This window comes from Periplaneta americana, chromosome 10 (assembly GCF_040183065.1).
Source record: "Periplaneta americana isolate PAMFEO1 chromosome 10, P.americana_PAMFEO1_priV1, whole genome shotgun sequence".
NCBI classification, from domain to species: Eukaryota; Metazoa; Arthropoda; class Insecta; order Blattodea; family Blattidae; genus Periplaneta; species Periplaneta americana.
In genome coordinates, this window is record NC_091126.1 from 113,491,890 (window position 1) to 113,516,179 (window position 24,290).

A 24,290-nucleotide genomic window follows, 5' to 3' on the forward strand; every position below is an offset into this window, starting at 1 on the left:
TTTTTTTTTCCGAATTGAAATTTCACAGTTCCAGAAATTGTTACACAAGATTGATATATTTTTATATTCGATTTAACGTTATTCTCTTTGCAGTGAAACCCACATTTTAAATTAAAAATTTATTTTAAATTGTTTTTTAAATATCGACTAATGCATTTAAATTCAACGCGTAAAATACAATTTTTTAAAGAATCAATGATTTATTGTTAGCAACACTGCTGCCTTGTCTCCACATTATTCCCCCTTCCTCACCACGTCTATATAAAGCTGCATTTTCATTCAACTGCTAATTCCCGTCCTTTGCGAGAACCACAAACAATTTGTCAATTCCCGCCCTTTGTGACAACCAATCATATTCAATGATCGATGTAGCAGCCATTCATGACAATCTCTCTTTGTCTTTGTTGTGCTTGCTGAAGTGTGTGGTGTCAACACTAATACAATGATAGAGATGGAATTTTTCACCATTACTGTACATATCACTAGAAAACAATGGTCGTGAAAAGGAAAATGCGCTCTTTTCGAAAAAAGTTAATTTAATTCGCAAAATGGAAAAAAAAAAAAAAATCCAGATGCTAAAATATCCGAGATGGCGAGAAGAAGACTTGATGAGCACCCAGCTTCCCCTTACAGTTTCCATTTTTTGTTTAAGTTCTGTTCATAATTTACTTATTGTAGCTTTTTTTGCAAATAAATTGCATTTTTACAAAGTATTCAATCATTTTTAAACAAAAGTAGCAAATCCCCATTTAGCATCAACCCTCCACTTTAAATTTATTCAGTGTCCCCAGAAAAAACGTTAAATAGAGGTTAAACTGTACCAGCAAATCTAACCGGAATTCATGGTGCATAAAAATAGAATCAAATTATATTTTCATGGAGAAATGGTAATTCCAGTCTGTCACCAATTGTGTAACAATGAAAAACTACTGCACTGTAACATCTTCAGAACTATGGTGAATAAATAGAACAGCCATTCTCAAGGGCAAGTAACCAGGGAATTCTTTCCTTTAAGTTGGCTCCAATGCTTGAATATATTCATTTATTTCCACACAAACAGAAATGTAAAACACGATGACTCACAACATATATTGCTCTTTCTTGCTAACATTGTAAGAAAACAGACTGTTACTACTTGGAACTGGGAGGAGGTACATTTACAAATGGAAAAGTCAAGTTTCAAAATAGAGGCAGAAAAAAAAAAAAGAACAGATAGCCTATTTCTGAACTTTTCTGCAAATGAAGCAGTTCCAGTATAATGTGCATTAAGTTTCTAAGGCGTCCTACATTTTTTTCTTGGGAATGGGAACAGACATAACTATGGGAAACATTTAAAAATACGCGGACATTGTTTGTGGATGAGTGCGACAGATGGCAACACTGTCCATCTCGCAGAACTCGTGTGGTGGCAGCTGGAGTTAGAAAACGTTTTGGATACTTCAAATGGATATGTTCACGTTTCAAGAACAGCATGTAATCATCCATTTTCTCCACTTGCGTGGAATGACACCTATAGAAACTAATCGTCAGTTGAGGGAGACATGCAGTGATGACATTATGAAGTCAAAATTGTACATTCATGTGATCAAAAGGTCAAAGAAGGCCTAAGATTGTGTGAGAACGAATTGAAGGAGACTTGGCCATGCACCAATCGGATGACAGTATAATTGCGCAAGCAGAACAGTGGTTATGGAGGATCATCGATAGCCTGTGTAACATATCACCTAAGAAGTCAGCATTTCGATACAATCTGTGCACACCATCCTTCATGAAGACCTGAAAATGCGGAGTTCCCTCCAGGTGGGTTCTGCAAATGCTGACTAATGAACACAAGGCTGCACATGTAGCAATATGTTAAATGATTTTGACATGTGATAACTCCATGAATGGTTCTATTCTTTCATTTCATCAACTCTCACAATGGATGAGATATGGACTTCAGTTTTCATTCCTGAAACCAAACAGCAATGGAAGTACACTGACTCACGGCCACTGAAGAAATTTCAGGTTACTGTTAGTTATCAGGAAATGACAGTAGCTATGTTTTTGAACAGTGCATTTCAGAAAGTACTACAATGATGGCTGCACCCTACAAAAGTGATCTGACATAGTAGCTTCTACCAGCATTGCAAGAAAAATGGCCAGAAAAATCTACAGGTGTGCTCTTTCATCATGACAACCCCCCCCCCCCTCATCGAACAGTCCTTCTTCATGACAACTTCGAATTGATTCATCTTCTTTCCTACTCACCTGACTTTCCATCTAGCGACTTTTTTTTTTTTTTTTTTTTTTTTTACAATGCTGAAGAACACATTCCATGTGTCGCTCATTTTCCAGTTATGCTGATCTTGCATCAGCGATTTTTCAGTGGACACAACAGACCTCTTTAAGAGCATTCACTGTGCTGATGTGAAAAATATTTAAGTGATTATACTGAGAAGTGACAGTAGTTTGAGCTTTCTGATTAAGAACATACTTCTTACAATTAAAAAAGTAGAAGACCTTAGAACTTGAATGAACCTCAAAAGAACAAATGATTGCAACACTATATTCCGAAATAAAAGTTGTTCTGAACTGGCACAAAAATAATTATTTGTGGAGCTACACATCACACCAATCAAGGTTGCACATACGCCGCACAGTTTCGGAAATCAGGCACATGCATTTTTTTACTGGAAAGTGGTTCCAGGTAGATTGTTTACCTTGACAATTTTCCACACCGTTTCACAAACAAAGAAGATGCATATTTTCCTACTAAATATTGCAGTTCCAGCCGAAGTTTTCTCTTTACTAACATTCCACACAGATACATAGAGAGATAAATTAGATGCATAATTTCTTACTAACAGTGGGCTTCAAGTCAGTGTTTTCTTTTCAGCAGTTTTGCACACACATCAGGCAGATGCCTTCTTTCTTACTTAAAAGTGTGGTTCAGAACAGGGTACTTTTCGGGCAGTATTGCCAGACTAAGAGAAACCTATATTATCTTGAAAGTAAAATTTTAGAATGATGAAAGGAATCAATATATGTAACAGTAACAGATTGTGTTTGATTGTGTATTTATTTTTGGTATGTTGAACACTGATGTCTTCCAGCAGTCCAGTATAAATACCACTACAGAAAAGATTGTATCATATTATGGGTTGTTTGACACCCAATGCTACTGTATAAATTTAGACATTTTTATTTAAACATCTCCTCGAATGTAAGCATCCCTCAACTAAAGAATGCACTTATATTTTCTAAGTTTTAACACTAACATTTATGTTGCAATAATATAAAGCACAATCATTTCCAATTTCAAACTCAACTTATAATAATATGATAGAACAGTTCAGGTCATTTACTGGGGGGAGGGAAAAAATATTATATATATATATATATATATAATGTCATACAGTCTCCAAGAGCTTCTCAGAAAGCATACCAATTTCAATATTCCAGCTGACAGCTCATTTGTCACACTGTCTGAAAGATAGTGTTTCAGGTAAACTGGAACATGCTGAACAATTCCAGAAACGAAACAACTTTTCCCACTTATATTTCAAAGTTGAGATGTTAGTGCCAAAGACAGTGAAAAGATGAATTGGTAAAACACGGCACGACACAGTGAATAGTAGTAAGTGTTAATATAAAAGGTAAAGGTATCCCCGTAACATGCCATGAAGGCATTTGGGGGGCACGGAGGTAGAGCCCCATGCTTTCCATGACCTCGGCACTAGAATGAGGTGGTGTGGTCGGCACCACGCTCTGGCCACCTTTTACCCCCGGGAAAGACCCGGTACTCAATTTTATAGGAGGTTGAGTGAACCTCGGGGCCGTTCTGAAAGTTTGGCAACGAGAAAAAATCCTGTCACCACCTGGGATCAAACCAATGAAAAAAACTACATGGTTATAAGTCTCAACAGTCATGGACTTAGAATGAAAGGTTATTTCATTACCTCATTTTTTAAATTCAAACACTGACCATTTCTTTTATTGCACTGTACATAACTCTATACTATTTAAATCCTCACTGCAGTTTATGGCAAAAATGTTAACAAGTAATAGGGCTGAAGAAAAGAAAAGTATTTAGATGAGTGAAAAGTATCTTCTGTTGGTCAACACGTTCTTTTCTGCCACAAACTCTACATTACTCACAAGTTCATGGCTTGTTGCTTCCATTATTTAGATAAAAATGAGGATATTGTGCCTTCTCCATGCTGCTTTTATTTAACAGATACAGATGAGGAACAAAAATGAAATAGCAATAAAAAAAACAAAATTAGGTGCCATGTATAATACAGAAACATATAAGGAGGAACAAGAACAAAAGAATCAAGAACATGAAGACAAAACAATTACATTCACAGCTAGAATAATTCATCTTTTGACACTTACTGACATCTGTTCGCTTTACATTTATGCAATTTCAATTTATTTTACAAGAAATATCATCCATAATCAGTAGTTAATAAATACGTTTTTAAATGCTCAAAGAATTCAAATTAATTAAATAATAAAATTTATATAAATCATAAAATTCTGTAATCATGACTATATCAACATACAATTTAGCATGTTAATTTTTTGAAGATATATTCAGTAAAATATGGAAAGTCATACAAGTTATAATTTTCTTATTCTACATTTTTATCATGTACAACACATTACAATATAAACAAAATGAAGTCTTGAGCAGATACAGGACAAGTTAAAACTAAGAGACCAGCATTTCTGTAATCTCTTGGCACTACAATCTAGCAAGTGATCACTTGCACAGCTATAAACGTATTTATTTTAGAGAATGGAGAGAAACTTACCTGAACACCAGATCAATAGTTTAAAGTGTCCCCCATTACATTCTATACACATGGTGCAGCATGAAGTTAAGAAAACTCACTGCAGCTTGTACTCACTGATATTGCATAGGTATTATATGTGTATGTTTCTTATCATGAACGAAACCTGTTCCTTGCCACCCATCAAATAATTTAATAAAAGCTACAGTCAAACTTCATTTATACGTTTTTATGGGGGTCTGAAGAAAAAAGGATACAAGTGAGGAAAACGTATAACTGAAATTGCATTTAATTACATTTTAAGTAACATTAATAGTTAATAACATATGATTATAAAAAAAAGTCAGTTACAAACACACTTCCTTTTTCTTCCACTCATTGGAATTCAAAAACCAATCAGCAACCTTCTCATCATATCAGGTTGAGTCTAGTGTCATATTTTCAGTCTGGAGGCATGTTTAGGATAGTTGTATTCTGTGCAGTCACAGCTTTGGATCTGGATACTCATTGTTTAAAATGTTGTACATCTTTCCTCTGTACATACATCTCTTACCTTTCTGTACATACATCTCTTCCCTTTCTGAATTGATTCTGTCACTTGCGCATAACGGGTTTACTGAAGCTAGCATGTGAGGAGACAAGAATGAGCAGCTTCGAATTACCAGAAAGATCAAAGCCAGCCACATATTAACAATGAATTGTATTTACGTGATTATAATATGCGCATTTTTTTGATAATATGTCATCTTGAAAACTGAGATGCGTACTGGTATTAATTCGCACTCAAACACTAGAAATCTAATAAATTAAAATTAATGTTCTTATTTATGTTATGAGATAATGGTGGGAAACAACTGACAAAAACAGCCAATGTGAATTCTTGTTTTCTCGTCTCCTGTGCACTTTTCATTCGTAATTTCTTGTCCATTTTTGACAACAATCACTAATAAGAATAATATTTTTAACTATTAGATTGACTTAATAACATTTATTTTATTGTGAAATTTTACGAATAAAACTCGCAATTGCGAATCTTTAATTAAACCCAAAGAATTCAATAATATTTACTGACAAAAGAGTAGCATGATGTTACTCATTGTCAATCAGAGTTCTGACACCAACCCAGACCTGTTGACCGGAAGTTACAGTAATTCTGTTACTGCAAAAGAAGATGAATGTGATGTATAGCTAGAGGTAAGGGAGTGCCTTTCTAACCTGTTTTCATAATATAAGAGCACAGTCTGCATAGCATTAAGTTATATCCTAGCAAACAGTCTTCTTCCTCTTCTAAATATCTCAAGGAAAAAAAAAAAAAAAAAGATTGCTGGTTAATCTACACCCAGATAATCGGGAGTTGAATGTAAGTATTTCTGTAGTTCTCAGACAGTCATCTGGGTGAGATTTACGGTGGAAAGAACATATATGATAAAGAAAACCAATACAATGTGTCCTGGATCGACTTTAAAGCAAACCTAAGTTGCTGGCATTCTTACAGAACTGTGCAGTTGCTGTGTGGCAATTAGTGCATTATTTTTTCCTGACCTCAAGTACAGAGTGTCCCAAAACTTCATACATACCAACAACATGTGTACAGAATATAATGGAGGGCATTTTAAGCAATCAGAATTTCAGATAAGATCCTCTCCGTTAAATAAATAATTCTCTAGTTACGTGAAAGATCACCTGCCAGACTGTTGTACACTGACACGAGAAGAATATTAACTGTGAGAGATGGCTTCTGCTTGTCAGACTATAGTGTCCTTAGGTTTGGCTCACTGTATAAAGCAAATTAAAAAAATGCTTTCAACACAAATATGGAGAAATAATACCAACCACGTAATTTCATATCGTTAACTTTCCACAAAATCACAATAATTTCTATAATTTACAAGTGAGAAAAATTCAAAATAAAGCCAATCATTTAAAATTTTGTTTCATTTCCTTTAGTCTGATTCTAATGAACTATCCTACTAGAGACATTAAAAACAAACGTGAAGTAAGGCAGACTTCACAGTATTAATAGTCATAAAAATAGCATACACCATTAACAGAACACAAAAACAAATGCATAATGAAATATAATCTACCAGTAAATACAATTTCAAAATCTCTTCTATATCAAATGGCACAGCTATTTAATCAGATGAGAGCAATGTTAAATTAGTATTCAGTAATTGTTAGAGATATTAGGCATTTAATACAATAAAAATTTAATTTAAATGTACCGGTATTTGTAAATATGTGTTGTTGAAATATTCTGGAGCAGAATGAAGTGAAAATTAAAAAACATGATATCATTTAGAGGTCAATGCTGCCTTCTAACAGAATTACACAAGGACCAACTAACATATACTGACCCACTGAATGTGCCATGTGAGAAAGCTGACCAAGAGAAGACCTATGCTTCTTGCTAAGATCAGTCAAACTGCCAGCTTTCACAAGAAATGAAACACGAACTTCAAGCTCCCCACGACGTTTGTTTTTTTCCTTTCCTGGTTTGCTCTTCAATTCATACCATCTGTAACACAATTTCATAATCTCAAGGTAAACACCACATATGGTTCCTCACTAAGTCGGTTCCAACACATTTTCGAACGTGACATTTTATTATCATACATTTTGCAGCAATTCAATTCATTACAAAATTAAAAGTCACATCTTTATTTGCAGTTTACGCATTGAGCTATAATTTAATGAACATACATCAATTAAATAATTTATTCCAAGCTCATAAAAAAAAAAAAAAAACTTATTTTAAACTCTGCATACATATTTTTATAACCCCAAGTAAGATATCGGATTTTATTTAATAAATGTCAGATTTTAAGTAGATATACTGTAAGCAATGAATTATGTACATATAAATTCACATAAAATAGCCATTTATACAGATATACATTAAAACCAGAATTTTACTTTCCTTGATTTATGTTTTTCTTGTTTCTATGTCTGATTTTAAAATTTCCACTAAAATTAACTTACAAACAATGTTAAACTTCCCTTAATTTTAAGTTCTTAATTTTTGTGTAATTCCTTAATTTTACACTCAAACTAAGCTTTTAATGACAATTATTGTTTATTTTTCACTGATCAAGGTATAATGAGGTCATTTAAACATTATTACCGGTACCACAAACATCTTGTGAGAAAAAACAATATGCGCAATTAACAAGTTGACTCAAGATGCAACTCTGATTAAGGTAAATGTTCTGGAAGCTCTTCAGTCCATTGCAGAGGCTTGGAAAGCAATCACGGATTCAACGATATCTGTTTTCATAAACGTGGATATACTGTGGATGGAAGTGGGTCTCTCAGGGTTGAAAGTGCAATAGAATTAAACATGACAGAAGACGAATGGGATCAATTAGAAGCTGGTGTGTCATACAAGAATATGTAGGCTGTAATGATGAAATTGTAACATTGAAGTTCAGGTAATTATGCATAACAACTAGAGAAGCGATTTTAAATTTTATTCTTTCACAAAACCCTACATTTTTACCCCCTTCTTCAAAAACACTTGATAACAAAAGTAGGAAAACAACGTAAACTGCAAAACTTAGGGCCTGTACTACGACTCTCGGATAAAGTTCTAGTTTAAACTTATCCGGCAGATGGCATATTTATCCGGAAGTTGGGTTGTAATTGCGTACTACGACTTTTGGTTATGTGCAATCTGGAGGCTAAACTTCCAGATTAGCAATCCGGAAGGCAGAGTGGCAGATAGGCGTTATCCGGAGGTTGGAACTCGGTGTTGAAATCAAGATGGCTGCACGTCGTACAGCTGGTGATTTGAAGGATCAATTTAATTTTGATACTGATTCTGATGATAAGTTCTGGAGCAGATGCTTCGTTATATCAGAACAGCAAAACGAATTAGGCTGCGTCCAAATAATTTTGAAGAGTGGGATGACGAGAAATTTTTTAGACAGTTTCGAATAATGAAACCTAGGCTACTACATGAAATCAATTATCAACTGAAACAAGACACAGATCGTAAGTACACAGTTAATAATAAGCTACACTATTTCTTTAGGTATTACATTAATATTTTGTATATAATAGCACTATAATAATTATTTTGAAGTACAGTAACCTGTAATAGGCGTACAGTAGAAGTGAGGTTAGAATGTTGCTTCATGCAGGTGTTCTGTTGTCCTTACAAGGTATTAAGGTGATTGATATAATAATATAGGGCAACCTACAATAAGTTTCAAAATACTTTTATATAAAAAAATAATAATAACCGTATATAATATATCAAAATCCTTTATATGGTAAACTATCATTTCTTCACAATTGCGTTACCACTTTAAGATATAAATGTATTCACATATTTGGCTTCTAGTCAAGTCATATGTACTGTAAACGAAAGAAAAATTGAGTGCCGACACCAATTTCCCAAATAAAGGTGGAAAGTTGCTGTGAAAGTGGAGTCCGGTGGAGAGGTACGGGTAGGCAGGATCGCTCTGTCGAGATAGAAGGGGTAGGCGGCAGGGAAGGGCAGAACATTAATTTCATTACTGTGTTTCCTTACTAATTAAAGGGAAAAGACAAGTTTTCGTAAGATCGAGTTAGTGACAGGTTAGGTTAGTATGATTTGCATATATTTACAATTGTCTAAAAAAAAAAAAAGTCAAAACTACATCCAAACCTCTCTCTTCCAGGCTATCCTGTAGGGAGTCCTTGCCTTCTTTTGGTAACGCTATTCTAAAGATTTACCGGTAAAGGTGTAACCAAATCTAATTGTTTGTTCATTTTTCCAGAAATAATGCCTTATCTCCAATGGCCCAATTACTATTGGTATTGAGATTCTATGCAACTGGGAGAACATTGACAACAGTAGGAGATTTTTGTGGGGTCCACGAAGTTACAGCAGGAACTGTTGTCAATCGAGCTAGTGCTGCACTTGCTGCTTGGTTTAATTGAAGTGATGACTTTTAATGCTTCATTGGGAGTAGTTTTATTTGCTCCAGTAATTAAGTGCAAGGCTTGTTTTTTTCTTCCGAGGGATTCTATCTCTCTTTCTGATGCTGTTACGAATACTTCTGAATAGTTTTTTAATACAGGTTTTATGTACATATTATAGGTCTTGATTAAAGTTTTCCTAGAACTGTCTGCTAGTTGTTTAGTCAACTCTCCGAAGATAGATTGGAATATCAATAAGGCATCACTCATGAGACAACTGTCAGGAGATAATGTGGTAGGGTGGCAAGTTCCCTTCTCCTTCCTTGCATATATCGCTCGCCAGTAGGAGTAGGCCTAACATATTTCACTAATCAGACTTAAGATATGCTTGCTATATATTATTATTTAACAAACTGTAACAGTTTATTGAATTTTAGACGTGACAGTTTTTCTTCATTTCCTGAAAGTTTTGGAATTGGCATTTATGCTTTGCAAGGGAGCTGTTTCATTCACGCTACGCCTAGTGATTCATGTATGCAAACATATTCATATCGTTACTTTTTAAATATATTTTATTGCTGGGATCCCTCACAGTGATCTCTTAACAGGCTAATGCACTGTATCTGCAATTCAAATTTATTTTACATAAGCAAAATATGGTAAAACAACATTTTTCAAGAGGCACATTAATTGAACCGTCGGCTGGAACAACGTTATAAGTTACATTTGGTCAAATTTACAGGAGCTGCAAAAATGTGTATGCGTACAACTTTGTTCTTATGAGGGTAGCAAACTTTTGAGTGGACAGTTGCAAGCCAAGGAGTATAGCAAGGTAACATGACATACAACATTATTACACGGAAACACACCGAATGAAAATTTTGTAACTTACAACGTTGTTCCAGCTGACGCTTCAATTGTATTCAGGTACTCTGTGAATGTGTAATTAAAACAAGAGAGATGGACTATAGCTGCAATTAAATTTAAAATTTATTTATTTATTTATTTTGTGTAAACAAAACACGACATTTTTCAGGAGACACAATAAGCATAATCATTTATTACATCCACTGTCTCATTATATATGCTATGGTACATGTCATATTTACAAATTAATAATATGCAGGCTAATACATAAGAATACATAGTAACTGTAATTAAACACAACACAAATACATATGCAAATACACAAAACTTGGAAAACTGTGGCAGAGCCAACTTCAGCTATAAGCCCCATTTGTTAGAGATCTGCACGGGCCATAATTCTTAGGCCCGGCCCATCTTGGCCTGATCTGAACCAGACCCGAACCCAACCAGAAACCTTAGATTAGCTTATAATTATCACCTGACTCGAACCTAATCCTGAAGACTAGCAGATAAAGCAGAGAGCATAGGGATCAAGAACAGCTGCAAGAGATTATCACTCCATTAGAAGGATGAGAAGAAGTAATCTTCCAGTCATCCAGAGTCAAACAAATCTGGTCAACAAAATTAAACATATTTTTTGTTAAAACATAAAGAATGGGTGATTATTGTAGCATTTACTTTCTGCCACTAATTGAAGATGTCCTTGTAGATGGACCACCCATTAAAGAGGAGGAAAAAGTAATGTAAAAACTCCAAATGTTACTTTGATATTCCAAACCCCATCTCTTTCCAAACATAAGGACATGACTTACTTTTATTTCAAATCATTCTTTGTTATAATGTTAGCATCCAACTTTCAACTAATGTATTTTTTAAAGAAATCGCTGTAGTAGTATTGAAGTTCATGCATTTCTAACATCTCAAGTATAATTAAGTCAACATTAGACTTACAGTTCACAGATGGAGAAAGATTTTTCAATGTGGCTAATGCATTCCTCAGAGGCTTGCTTTTTCTTTCTTTTTTTTTTAAGCATCCTTGGGGTGTAACTCGATCAGCTATTATCCCATTATCAGCTGAAATATTTAAGAGAGGGATATATGCTTATATTCAGACCTTTCTGGGTTTAGCCTATACAACTTACACTGAATAAACCAGTAATTTCACTTAAAACTTACTTTCATTACACTGTGTAGACACCCGTACAGTCGAAGACCTTCATCTGCTGCACCAGCTGACTCTGTAATATTTTAAGAGTGGAATTAATTCTTAAGATAATTAATTCTGGAGAAAGATGATGTTTTATCATAAATGTGTGGACACTTCAAAGTCAGCAGCTGTAACAATATTGTATTTTCTAACGTGCTATTAATCCAAACTCATTTTTAACAATAAGGAAGTAAAGCTGCAATAAAAAAGAGAGAGAAAAAACCAAGCAAATAATTCTATTGTAAATAGAGTGTAGTCAGTTTCTGTTTTATCTTATGAAAAGATATTTTTCAGTTTTTCTGTACACAAGAAATCATTCACAAGTTTCCTTACAGTAAAATTGAAATACAACTTAATATAATGTGGCCTAATCTGATTACAAACCCATTGCAGAGTAATCTTAAAAATAAATTCTTCAGTTCAGTGTATTTTCTATTTTTAGGCCTACATTTATAAATTTCAAATTCCCACTCAAATCCCACATAATATCATAATACAATGATGTTTACTTTTTGTGACATCCATTTCTTGTGACCATTTCATCATTATGTACAATTTATATTTTAACATTTTTTTTTGCATCTAATTTATCTACTGCTTGCTACAGATTTCATATAGTATGTGTGTTAGTTTTATTTTCAACATGTTGGCTGAAAATGTGTTTACATGTTACAGCTATTTCAGATTGGAAAAGTAAGCATCATATGTAGAATGTAAAGAACGTTTTGTAGCATAAATCAAATTAGCTGGAGATATTGTTGGGATGTCCAGTTTCACTTCAAAAACTAAAGAATTGCACTGTGAACCTGAATGGTACTGTAACTAAAAAAGAAATAATAGTATTATAATGTAATACCGACATTAAATTTGTATAACAATTTTCAAGAATCTAATATTTTTTTTTATCTCTAAAGCTCATCATCTCCTTCTTCTGACTCTTAATTCCTTACACACTAACCACATTCGTGCTATTAGCTGCACTGGTATCAGTGGAACTTGGTTTAGTTACTACTTCGGCTGTAACAAAAGTAAGTAAATAAATAAACGAGTGAATGAATGAATGAATAAATAAATAAATAAATAAATAAATAAATAAATAAATAAATAAATAAATAAATAAAAAGAATTCAAACTTGTGTTATACAATTTCCTCTGCTTATTATTTAATAATTGTATAACTTAACATATAAATGAACTTATGCATTGAATATGAATCAAAATCACTCAATTGATAGGAGAATTAAATCACTTACCTTGGATAAGTTTGGATTTGGTTTTGCTTCAGTTGGAGGGGCTCCAATTGTTTGTAGCCTGCATTGTTTCTCTGCAGCAGCAATTTTATTAGTGTTCTTTTCCAAGAATTCAAATTTGCTTCTCAGCTGTTTTCAGGTCCTTGTATTTGTGCTGATGTTACTATATTCTTCCAATGCTTCATTCTATAATACTAAAAAGGAAGTAAAACTAGGTTAATTCCATATGCAATCTACAACATTAGGAAATATACTGTATTTTTCTTTTTCCCTTATCTAAGTTTCTATACCTAAATAAGCAAAAGCTTTTAACGGATGATTGTCAGTACAATATCAAACATATGACTATACTGTACATAGAAACTTTGGAAAAAAAACTTAATATCTGCTGTTTCTGTGTTATTTTACGAGGTGTTGAATGTGCATTACAAACAGATAGGCCTATTGCATTTTAGTGGAAACGTCTCTCCACCTCATGCTGTTCTTTTAAAAAATAACGTTAGGCCCTATCTGTGATCGAATGGTATTATGGGCCTAATACAAAATATCCGCCCACTTATTAACAGTAAAATACGTAGGCCTAACATACTGAAATATTGATAATTTGCTAGGAACAATGTACCTTGCTGTACTAATGTTGGTTAGAAATCCCAGGCCAAAGACATCATTCATTATTATCATTATCAGTGAACTTTTCTTTTTTAAACGAGTTATTGTGCCTTCGACCCATGATTTGCAGCCGTGAAGTACACTACTTCTAAAAAATTACCGAAATAGGCCCTATTCACTAATAATGTCGGCTATACAACAAACTGAAAGCACACTTAATATTAATTACAATACAAAAATAATTGCCACCTACACTTCTTGTGCAGTTACACGTGAATAAAACAATGATTATGGAGAAAAACGCACTTTTGCTGGAACCCAAACCCGTCCTGTTTAGGCCTATTAATTAAAACCAAAATACTATCATATGGTAAGAATTATTACTATTCGAAAAGAAACATAACCTTTAAAATCTTACCATTTGCTTCCATGTAAAGTTTCTTCATACAGTATATGTAATTCTCTGTTCTTCACTCTGTTATTTTTTGGCTGGAGCTTCAGTATTATAATAAATAATAACAATAATGCTTACAATAAAACCTCAAAATAAATAGTACCATATAAACACGGAACATAAACATGAAATACGCGGGGAAAGGTATACCAACGCAATAAATTTCACTACATTTTCAGTAACTTCATTGCCAACGTAATAAAAATGTTACTATATCTTCCGGATAAGAATCCTGCAGTTAAAATCCGCTGGTAGTACAGAACAAAATATTTAACTTCCAGATTGCTAAACTGGAGTATACGAATCTGGAGCTTTAACAGGCGATCGTAGTACAGGCCCTTAATGTAATATTTTTTTTTATCAAAAACCTTAATTTTCACTCCTTGTCAAGAGGACAAATATAAGCAGCAATAATCTAAACTAACCTAACCTAACCAAAATAGCCACACAAAGACTGAATCAATTTCACAAATTCGTCAAACAATGTCAAACATGATGAACCTTACCTTAATAATTCGTAGGATACAGGGCTGTAGCTGCTCTAAAGACTGCACACATTCTCTCTTCCATTAGATATTTACACTTTAACATATATTCTCCCAAATATCCAATGACGCAACCAAACGAAAAACGTCCACAACACTAAGTTTACTACATGCCAGAAAGGTACCAGAACGACCAACTTTCTTCCGTTTCGCATACTTCCGGTATAATCTCCCGCAACGGAAGTTCAAATCCGTCTTACTTACTCTCAACTCATGGCAACACACTTCGAAAATCATGCAATCCTTAATAATACCGTGATTCACGAAATAGTCTACAATATCCTCCTCTCTCAACTCTATACAGACAAAAAACGAAATTCTACATCCATTACAACTCACAGCGATAGACCACCTACATGAGAAAAATAATACACGCATCAACTACGAAAAACTACAATCATACAGCCAATGACTTAGAGAAATTCTAGCTCGTAACATACAGCTATCACTTAACCACAACCATCCAATCATACCGGAAAAATCATCACCCAATAACAACACACAACGCTTTATGAATTAACCACAACTATCCAATCATACCGGAAGACACATCACCCAATAAGAACACACAAAACTTCAGCCAATCAAATCACAATACATTAAAAGTGATGCACTCACAACATAGTCTTCTAAACACGAGGAAAAAAAAACAAGTTCAATTCTACTTCATATTTAAAAAAATCTACTCTATCTCAACCGTAAGTGACCTACTTTATAATATACACATACTAATAAACGAAATTCAATACTAAACACTACCAGACCACCAAAAATAACAAAATCGCTTCTGTAGTTGTTCTGCATAATTACCGAAGTTCACATCACAGAACAAATGTTGGAAGGAAAGCTACCATCAAATGCATCTGAAGGAGGAGGAGAAGGAAGATGAAGGGAATCATTAATAACTTTCCTGTCAGCACTGGAAGGCATCAGCAATGCTAGAAAATACCAAATGAGATTTGATAGTGATATAATGTAATGACTATGGCCAGCAGTTTCGAAATCAGGGATGGGGGGAAATTAGATTGTAGGTAAAATTATACCAGTCTGAGGTATATTAGGGTTATAGTTGGCATCAAAATACATATTTTATAAACAATAAACAATAGTAAAATGATAACATAAAATAGTGGTCACAGTTACAATTTACATTAATTATGTAGAAGCATGCACATTAGTGAAAGAATGGCTCCTGTTAAAGATTAATGAGATGTTTGAGGAATAATCAATATAAAAAGTATACAAGAATTTCTAACCGTTTCAGAGTAAATCACGATCTTAAAAAATAATCAATAGTAGATTAATAAAACAAAGTTTCACTTTCACTTTCAAATTAATACTTAATTCATGAACAATGAAACAGTTAAGAGTAATAAAGAGATATTACAAGCAATGATTTACGGTTACAAGTTACATACATGATTCAGGAACAATTACAATAATTAAAATATAACACAAGTAATGACTTACAACTAACGAATACCGAAATTCTTGAAGGGCAATATATAATGGTAGGGGCAATACAAAAGATTTAAAAACAAATGTAAACAGTACAGTAAAGGAATAGTAGAAAAAATGAAGGGCCTGTAATATGATCGCCTGTTAGAGCTCCAGATTCGTATACTCCAGTTTAGCAATCTGGAAGTTAAATATTTTGTTCTGTACTACCAGCGGATTTTAACTGCAGGATTCTTATCCGGAAGATATAGTAACATTTTTATTACGTTGGCAATGAAGTTACTGAAAATGTAGTGAAATTTATTGCGTTGGTATACCTTTCCCCGCGTATTTCATGTTTATGTTCCGTGTTTATATGGTACTATTTATTTTGAGGTTTTATTGTAAGCATTATTGTTATTATTTATTATAATACTGAAGCTCCAGCCAAAAAAATAACAGAGTGAAGAACAGAGAATTACATATACTGTATGAAGAAACTTTACATGGAAGCAAATGGTAAGATTTTAAAGGTTATGTTTCTTTTCGAATAGTAATAATTCCTACCATATGATAGTATTTTGGTTTTAATTAATAGGCCTAAACAGGACGGGTTTGGGTTCCAGCAAAAGTGCGTTTTTCTCCATAATCATTGTTTTATTCACGTGTAACTGCACAAGAAGTGTAGGTGGCAATTATTTTTGTATTGTAATTAATATTAAGTGTGCTTTCAGTTTGTTGTATAGCCTACATTATTAGTGAATAGGGCCTATTTCGGTAATTTTTTAGAAATAGTGTACTTCACGGCTGCAAATCATGGGTCGAAGGCACAATAACTCGTTTAAAAAAGAAAAGTTCACTGATACTGATAATAATGAATGATGTCTTTGGCCTGGGATTTCTAACCAACATTAGTACAGCAAGGTACATTGTTCCTAGCAAATTATCAATATTTCAGTATGTTAGGCCTACGTATTTTACTGTTAATAAGTGGGCGGATATTTTGTATTAGGCCCATAATACCATTCGATCACAGATAGGGCCTAACGTTATTTTTTAAAAGAACAGCATGAGGTGGAGAGACGTTTCCACTAAAATGCAATAGGCCTATCTGTTTGTAATGCACATTCAACACCTCGTAAAATAACACAGAAACAGCATATATTAAGTTTTTTTTTCCAAAGTTTCTATGTACAGTGTAGTCATATGTTTGATATTGTACTGACAATCATCCATTAAAAGCTTTTGCTTATTTAGGTATAGAAACTTAGATAAGGGAAAAAGAGAAATACAGTATATTTCCTAATGTTGTAGATTGCATATGGAATTAACCTAGTTTTACTTCCTTTTTAGTATTATAGAATGAAGCATTGGAAGAATATAGTAACAACAGCACAAATACAAGGACCTGAAAACAGCTGAGAAGCAAATTTGAATTCTTGGAAAAGAACACAAATAAAATTGCTGCTGCAGAGAAACAATGCAGGCTACAAACAATTGGAGCCCCTCCAACTGAAGCAAAACCAAATCCAAACTTATCCAAGGTAAGTGATTTAATTCTCCTATCAATTGAGTGATTTTGATTCATATTCAATGCGTAAGTTCATTTATATGTTAAGTTATACAATTATTAAATAATAAGCAGAGGAAATTGTATAACACAAGTTTGAATTCTTTTTATTTATTTATTTACCTACATTTGTTACAGCCGAAGTAGTAACTAAACCAAGTTCCACTGATACCAGTGCAGCTAATAACACAAATGAGGTTAGTGTGTAAGGAATTAAGAGTCAGAAGAAGGAGATGATGAGCTTTAGAGATAAAAAAAAAATATTAGATTCTTGAAAATTGTTATACAAATTTAATTTAATGTCGGTATTACATTATAATACTATTATTTCTTTTTTATTTACAGTACCATTCAGGTTCACAGTGCAATTCTTTAGTTTTTGAAGTGAAACTGGACATCCCAACAATATCTCCAGGTAATTTGATTTATACTACAAAACATTCTTTCACATTCTACATATGATGCTTACTTTTCCAATCTGAAATAGCTGTAACATGTAAACACATTTTCAGTCAACATGTTGAAAATAAAACTAACACACATACTATATGAAATCTGTAGCAAGCAGTAGATAAATTAGATGCAAAAAAAAATGTTAAAATATAAAGTACATAATGATGAAATGGTCACAAGAAATGGATGTCATAAAAAGTAAACATCGTTGTATTATAATATTATGTGGGATTTGAGTGGGAATTTGAAATTTATAAATGTAGGCCTAAAAATAGAAAATACACTGAACTGAAGAATTTATTTTGAGATTTCTCTGCAATGGGTTTGTAATCAGATTAGGCCACATTATGTTAAGTTGTATTTCAATTTTACTGTAAGGAAACTTGTGTACAGAAAAATTGAAAAATATCTTTTCATAAGATAAAACAGAAACTGACTACACTCTATTTACAATAGAACTATTTGCTTGGTTTTTTCTCTCTCTTTTTTTATTGCAGCTTTACTTCCTTATTGTTAAAAATGAGTTTGGATTAATAGCACGTTAGAAAATACAATACTGTTACAGCTGCTGACTTTGAAGTGTCCACACATTTATGATAAAACATCATCTTTCTCCAGAATTAATTATCTTAAGAATTAATTCCACTCTTAAAATATTACAGAGTCAGCTGGTGCAGCAGATGAAGGTCTTCCACTGTACGGGTGTCTACACAGTGTAATGAAAGTAAGTTTTAAGTGAAATTACTGGTTTATTCAGTGTAAGTAGTATAGGCTAAACCCAGAAAGGTCTGAATATAAGCATATATCCCTCTCTTAAATATTTCAGCTGATAATGGGATAATAGCTGATCGAGTTACACCTCAAGGATGCTTAAAAAAAAAAAAAGAAAGAAAAAGCAAGCCTCTGAGGAATGCATTAGCCACATTGAAAAATCTTTCTCCATCTGTGAACTGTAAGTCTAATGTTGACTTAATTATACTTGAGATGTTAGAAATGCATGAACTTCAATACTACTACAGTGATTTCTTTAAAAATTACATTAGTTGAAAGTTGGATGCTAACATTATAACAAAGAATGATTTGAAATAAAAGTAAGTCATGTCCTTACGTTTGGAAAGAGATGGGGTTTGGAATATCAAAAGTAACATTTGGAGTTTTTACATTACTTTTTCCTCCTCTTTAATGGGTGGTCCATCTACAAGGACATCTTCAATTAGTGGCAGAAAGTAAATGCTACAATAATCACCCATTCTTTATGTTTTAACAAAAAATATGTTTAATTTTGTTGACCAGATTTGTTTGACTCTGGATGACTGGAAGATTACTTCTTCTCATACTTCTAATGGAGTGATAATCTCTTGCAGCTGTTCTTGATCCCTATGCTCTCTGCTTTATCTGCTAGTCTTCAGGATTAGGTTCGAGTCAGGTGATAATTATAAGCTAATCTAAGGTTTCTGGTTGGGTTCGGGTCTGGTTCAGATCAGGCCAAGATGGGCCGGGCCTAAGAATTATGGCCCGTGCAGATCTCTAACAAATGGGGCTTATAGCTGAAGTTGGCTCTGCCACAGTTTTCCAAGTTTTGTGTATTTGCATATGTATTTGTGTTGTGTTTAATTACAGTTACTATGTATTCTTATGTATTAGCCTGCATATTATTAATTTGTAAATATGACATGTACCATAGCATATATAATGAGACAGTGGATGTAATAAATGATTATGCTTATTGTGTCTCCTGAAAAATGTCGTGTTTTGTTTACACAAAATAAATAAATAAATAAATTTTAAATTTAATTGCAGCTATAGTCCATCTCTCTTGTTTTAATTACACATTCACAGAGTACCTGAATACAATTGAAGCGTCAGCTGGAACAACGTTGTAAGTTACAAAATTTTCATTCGGTGTGTTTCCGTGTAATAATGTTGTATGTCATGTTACCTTGCTATACTCCTTGGCTTGCAACTGTCCACTCAAAAGTTTGCTACCCTCATAAGAACAAAGTTGTACGCATACACATTTTTGCAGCTCCTGTAAATTTGACCAAATGTAACTTATAACGTTGTTCCAGTCGACGGTTCAATTAATGTGCCTCTTGAAAAATGTTGTTTTACCATATTTTGCTTATGTAAAATAAATTTGAATTGCAGATACAGTGCATTAGCCTGTTAAGAGATCACTGTGAGGGATCCCAGCAATAAAATATATTTAAAAAGTAACGATATGAATATGTTTGCATACATGAATCACTAGGCCTAGTGTGAATGAAACAGCTCCCTTGCAAAACATAAATGCCAATTCCAAAACTTTCAGGAAATGAAGAAAAACTGTCACGTCTAAAATTCAATAAACTGTTACAGTTTGTTAAATAATAATATATAGCAAGCATATCTTAAGTCTGATTAGTGAAATATGTTAGGCCTACTCCTACTGGCGAGCGATATATGCAAGGAAGGAGAAGGAAACTTGCCACCCTACCACATTATCTCCTGACAGTTGTCTCATGAGTGATGCCTTATTGATATTCCAATCTATCTTCGGAGAGTTGACTAAACAACTAGCAGACAGTTCTAGGAAAACTTTAATCAAGACCTATAATATGTACATAAAACCTGTATTAAAATACTATTCAGAAGTATTTGTAACAGCATCAAAAAGAGAGACAGAATCCCTCGGAAGAAAAAAACAAGCCTTGCACTTAATTACTGGAGCAAATAAAACTACTCCCAATGAAGCATTAAAAGTCATCACTTCAATTAAACCAAGCAGCAAGTGCAGCACTAGCTCGATTGACAACAGTTCCTGCTGTAACTTCGTGGACCCCACAAAAATCTCCTACTGTTGTCAATGTTCTCCCAGTGGCATAGAATCTCAATACCAATAGTAATTGGGCCATTGGAGATAAGGCATTATTTCTGGAAAAATGAACAAACAATTAGATTTGGTTACACCTTTACCGGTAAATCTTTACAATAGCGTTACCAAAAGAAGGCAAGGACTCTCTACAGGATAGCCTGGAAGAGAGAGGTTTGGATGTAGTTTTGACATTTTTTTTTTTTTTTTTAGACAATTGTAAATATATGCAAATCATACTAACCTAACCTGTCACTAACTCGATCTTACGAAAACTTGTCTTTTCCCTTTAATTAGTAAGGAAACACAGTAATGAAATTAATGTTCTGCCCTTCCCTGCCGCCTACCCCTTCTATCTCGACAGAGCGATCCTGCCTACCCGTACCTCTCCACCGGACTCCACTTTCACAGCAACTTTCCACCTTTATTTGGGAAATTGGTGTCGGCACTCAATTTTTCTTTCGTTTACAGTACATATGACTTGACTAGAAGCCAAATATGTGAATACATTTATATCTTAAAGTGGTAACGCAATTGTGAAGAAATGATAGTTTACCATATAAAGGATTTTGATATATTATATACGGTTATTATTATTTTTTTATATAAAAGTATTTTGAAACTTATTGTAGGTTGCCCTATATTATTATATCAATCACCTTAATACCTTGTAAGGACAACAGAACACCTGCATGAAGCAACATTCTAACCTCACTTCTACTGTACGCCTATTACAGGTTACTGTACTTCAAAATAATTATTATAGTGCTATTATATACAAAATATTAATGTAATACCTAAAGAAATAGTGTAGCTTATTATTAACTGTGTACTTACGATCTGTGTCTTGTTTCAGTTGATAATTGATTTCATGTAGTAGCCTAGGTTTCATTATTCGAAACTGTCTAAAAAATTTCTCGTCATCCCACTCTTCAAAATTATTTGGACGCAGCCTAATTCGTTTTGCTGTTCTGATATAACGAAGCATCTGCTCCAGAACTTATCATCAGAATCAGTATCAAAATTAAATTGATCCTTCAAATCACCAGCTGTACGACGTGCAGCCATCTTGATTTCAACACCGAGTTCCAACCTCCGGATAACGCCTATCTGCCACTCTGCCTTCCGGATTGCTAATCTGGAAGTTTAGCCTCCAGATTGCACATAACCAAAAGTCGTAGTACGCAATTACAACCCAACTTCCGGATAAATATGCCATCTGCCGGATAAGTTTAAACTAGAACTTTATCCGAGAGTCGTAGTACAGGCCCTTAAGATTACAAATTAAACACATTCTTTTTAAAGCAATAGGTAACAACAAAGAGATACTAATAACAATACACTGACTGTAGTTACAGATTAAACACATTGTTTAAAAAAAACAAACACGCAGAGGATTAATAGCTATTTTCAGGCATCTTTCAAAGGGACCATGACTGTAATTCACATTTTCTTGACGTTATTTCGTATATTATTTTGTGTTTCAATCTATTCAGAGTAAATCACGATCTTAAAAAATAATCAATAGTAGATTAATAAAACAAAGTTTCACTTTCACTTTGAAATTAATACTTCATTCATGAACAATGAAACAGTTAAGAGTAATAAAGAGATACTACAAGCAATGATTTACGGTTACAAGTTACATACATGATTCAGGAACAATTACAATAATTAAAATATAACACAAGTAATGACTTACAACTAACGAATACCGAAATTCTTGAAGGGCAATATATAATGGTAGGGGCAATACAAAAGATTTAAAAACAAATGTAAACAGTACAGTAAAGGAATAGTAGAAAAAATGACTTAAGATTACAAATTAAACACATTCTTTTTAAAGCAATAGGTAACAACAAAGAGATACTAATAACAATACACTGACTGTAGTTAGAGATTAAACACATTGTTTTAAAAAAACAAACACGCAGAGGATTAATAGCTATTTTCAGGCATCTTTCAAAGGGACCATGACTGTAATTCACATCTTCTTGACGTTATTTCGTATATTATTTTGTGTTTCAATCTATTTCAATTTGTTATTTTTCACTGTAACAACAAAATATGTTTCATAAAGCCTCAAGACATTTCTCTATACTTATTGTATCACGGTTCTCTTTTTTTTTCAAGATTTTAACTACTGTAAGCATAAGTATTGGGGAGACTGTTGTGCCTTTGAACACTTGGAACTTTTTTGTACTAACAATGCCATTCTGTGGTTGCCATTGATACTAGTTTGTCAAGTAAATTCCAGAATGCGCTAGTGTTGTAGTTAGAGGTTTTTCCTCAGAGCCATTTTGTCTTCGTCATCAAGTTTATATTTTCAGCACTGAAAACGAACATTTTGTTGCCTCAGTTTTTATTTATTTGTGTTCATGCTTTGTTTAACTTCAAATATTTGATATCACAGCTTGGTTGTCTACAATATTGTGAGCAATACATTGTAATAAGTATTCTTGTTGAACCTAACCTATCCTAAATGTAGCAGTATGCTTTTTTCTAAAGCAGACATAGTCTTGTACCTTTGAACACTATTACGTAATGTACCTCTGAACATGTTCATAGGTACAAGATGTTAGTAAATAATTACAGAGACTGTACCATCCTATCATAATAAGTTCTTAACTGAAAAAGTAACAAGCATAATTATTCGTCACTTGAATTTTTACCAAATTTTAAGTTATTTTTATTATTGTGTATTTCACTTCAACAATTCCAAGAATTAAAACTGGCAAAACGAGGGATCATATTGATACAGATGCAATGAATGCTGTAATTGCTGCAATTACCAAGCAAACGAATATCATTGTGCAAAGCCTGCAAAGTTCATAAAGTTAAATTGGGGACTCTTGATAAACATGTTAAAAATTACAAAAACTCGGGGTCAAGTGAACCACTTTCATACAATATTCGCTGTGATATGAGGAAAGTTTTCTCTGAAGAGGAGGAGGAAGTACTGGTTGGTTATTTAAAAACCTGTGCTAAAATGAATTTTGGTTTGAGTAAGAAATCTGCTAGAGAATTGGCATACAATTGCAAATAAAAAGGTGTCATGTCAGTGGGATGTTAATGAGATAGCTGGGAAGGAGTGGATGCATCTATTCATGAAGCGACACAAAAACAAAATCTTTTTAACAAAACCAGAGGATGTTTTGTAACAGATCGCCCACTCCCAATTGATGCAATGCCAAATGAAAGTGTGCCTAACACATCAGAAGCTACTCTGTCTGTTTAGTCAACATTATAAACACACCAGACGACTAATTCGTTATTGCAAGTTGAATTATACCTCACACATCCATCAACACCAGTGGAAGAGGCATTAAATAGGCAAACTAGCTCTATTCCTCCAGTGGAA

The 24,290-nt window shown here is 33.4% G+C and overlaps 1 protein-coding gene and 2 long non-coding RNA genes across 5 annotated transcripts in view; 1 reads left to right on the forward strand and 2 right to left on the reverse strand.

Moving 5' to 3' along the window:
- Rip11 (Rab11 interacting protein) overlaps window positions 1-24,290 on the reverse strand; it is a gene marked incomplete in the record, with an annotated part of 282,858 nt that overhangs the window by 148,941 nt on the left and 109,627 nt on the right. Inside the window, 1 exon segment of the mRNA XM_069838058.1 lies at window positions 7,139-7,299. Coding sequence (XP_069694159.1) covers window positions 7,139-7,299 — 161 coding nt within the window.
- On the forward strand, window positions 16,235-19,074 carry LOC138707968 (uncharacterized). 3 transcript variants are annotated; one of them, XR_011334497.1, is made up of 6 exons: window positions 16,737-16,979; window positions 17,409-17,599; window positions 17,764-17,822; window positions 17,971-18,040; window positions 18,741-18,802; window positions 18,905-19,074. It is a non-coding gene; the product is annotated as an uncharacterized lncRNA (long non-coding RNA). The 3 variants fall into 3 exon arrangements; XR_011334498.1 differs by lacking the exon at window positions 16,737-16,979 and adding an exon at window positions 16,235-16,574 and having other exon boundaries at window positions 18,741-19,073; XR_011334496.1 differs by having other exon boundaries at window positions 18,741-19,073.
- Window positions 19,904-21,809, reverse strand: LOC138707966 (uncharacterized). The gene is made up of 2 exons (XR_011334495.1): window positions 21,767-21,809; window positions 19,904-20,991 (listed from the first exon to the last, which is right to left on the reverse strand). It is a non-coding gene; the product is annotated as an uncharacterized lncRNA (long non-coding RNA).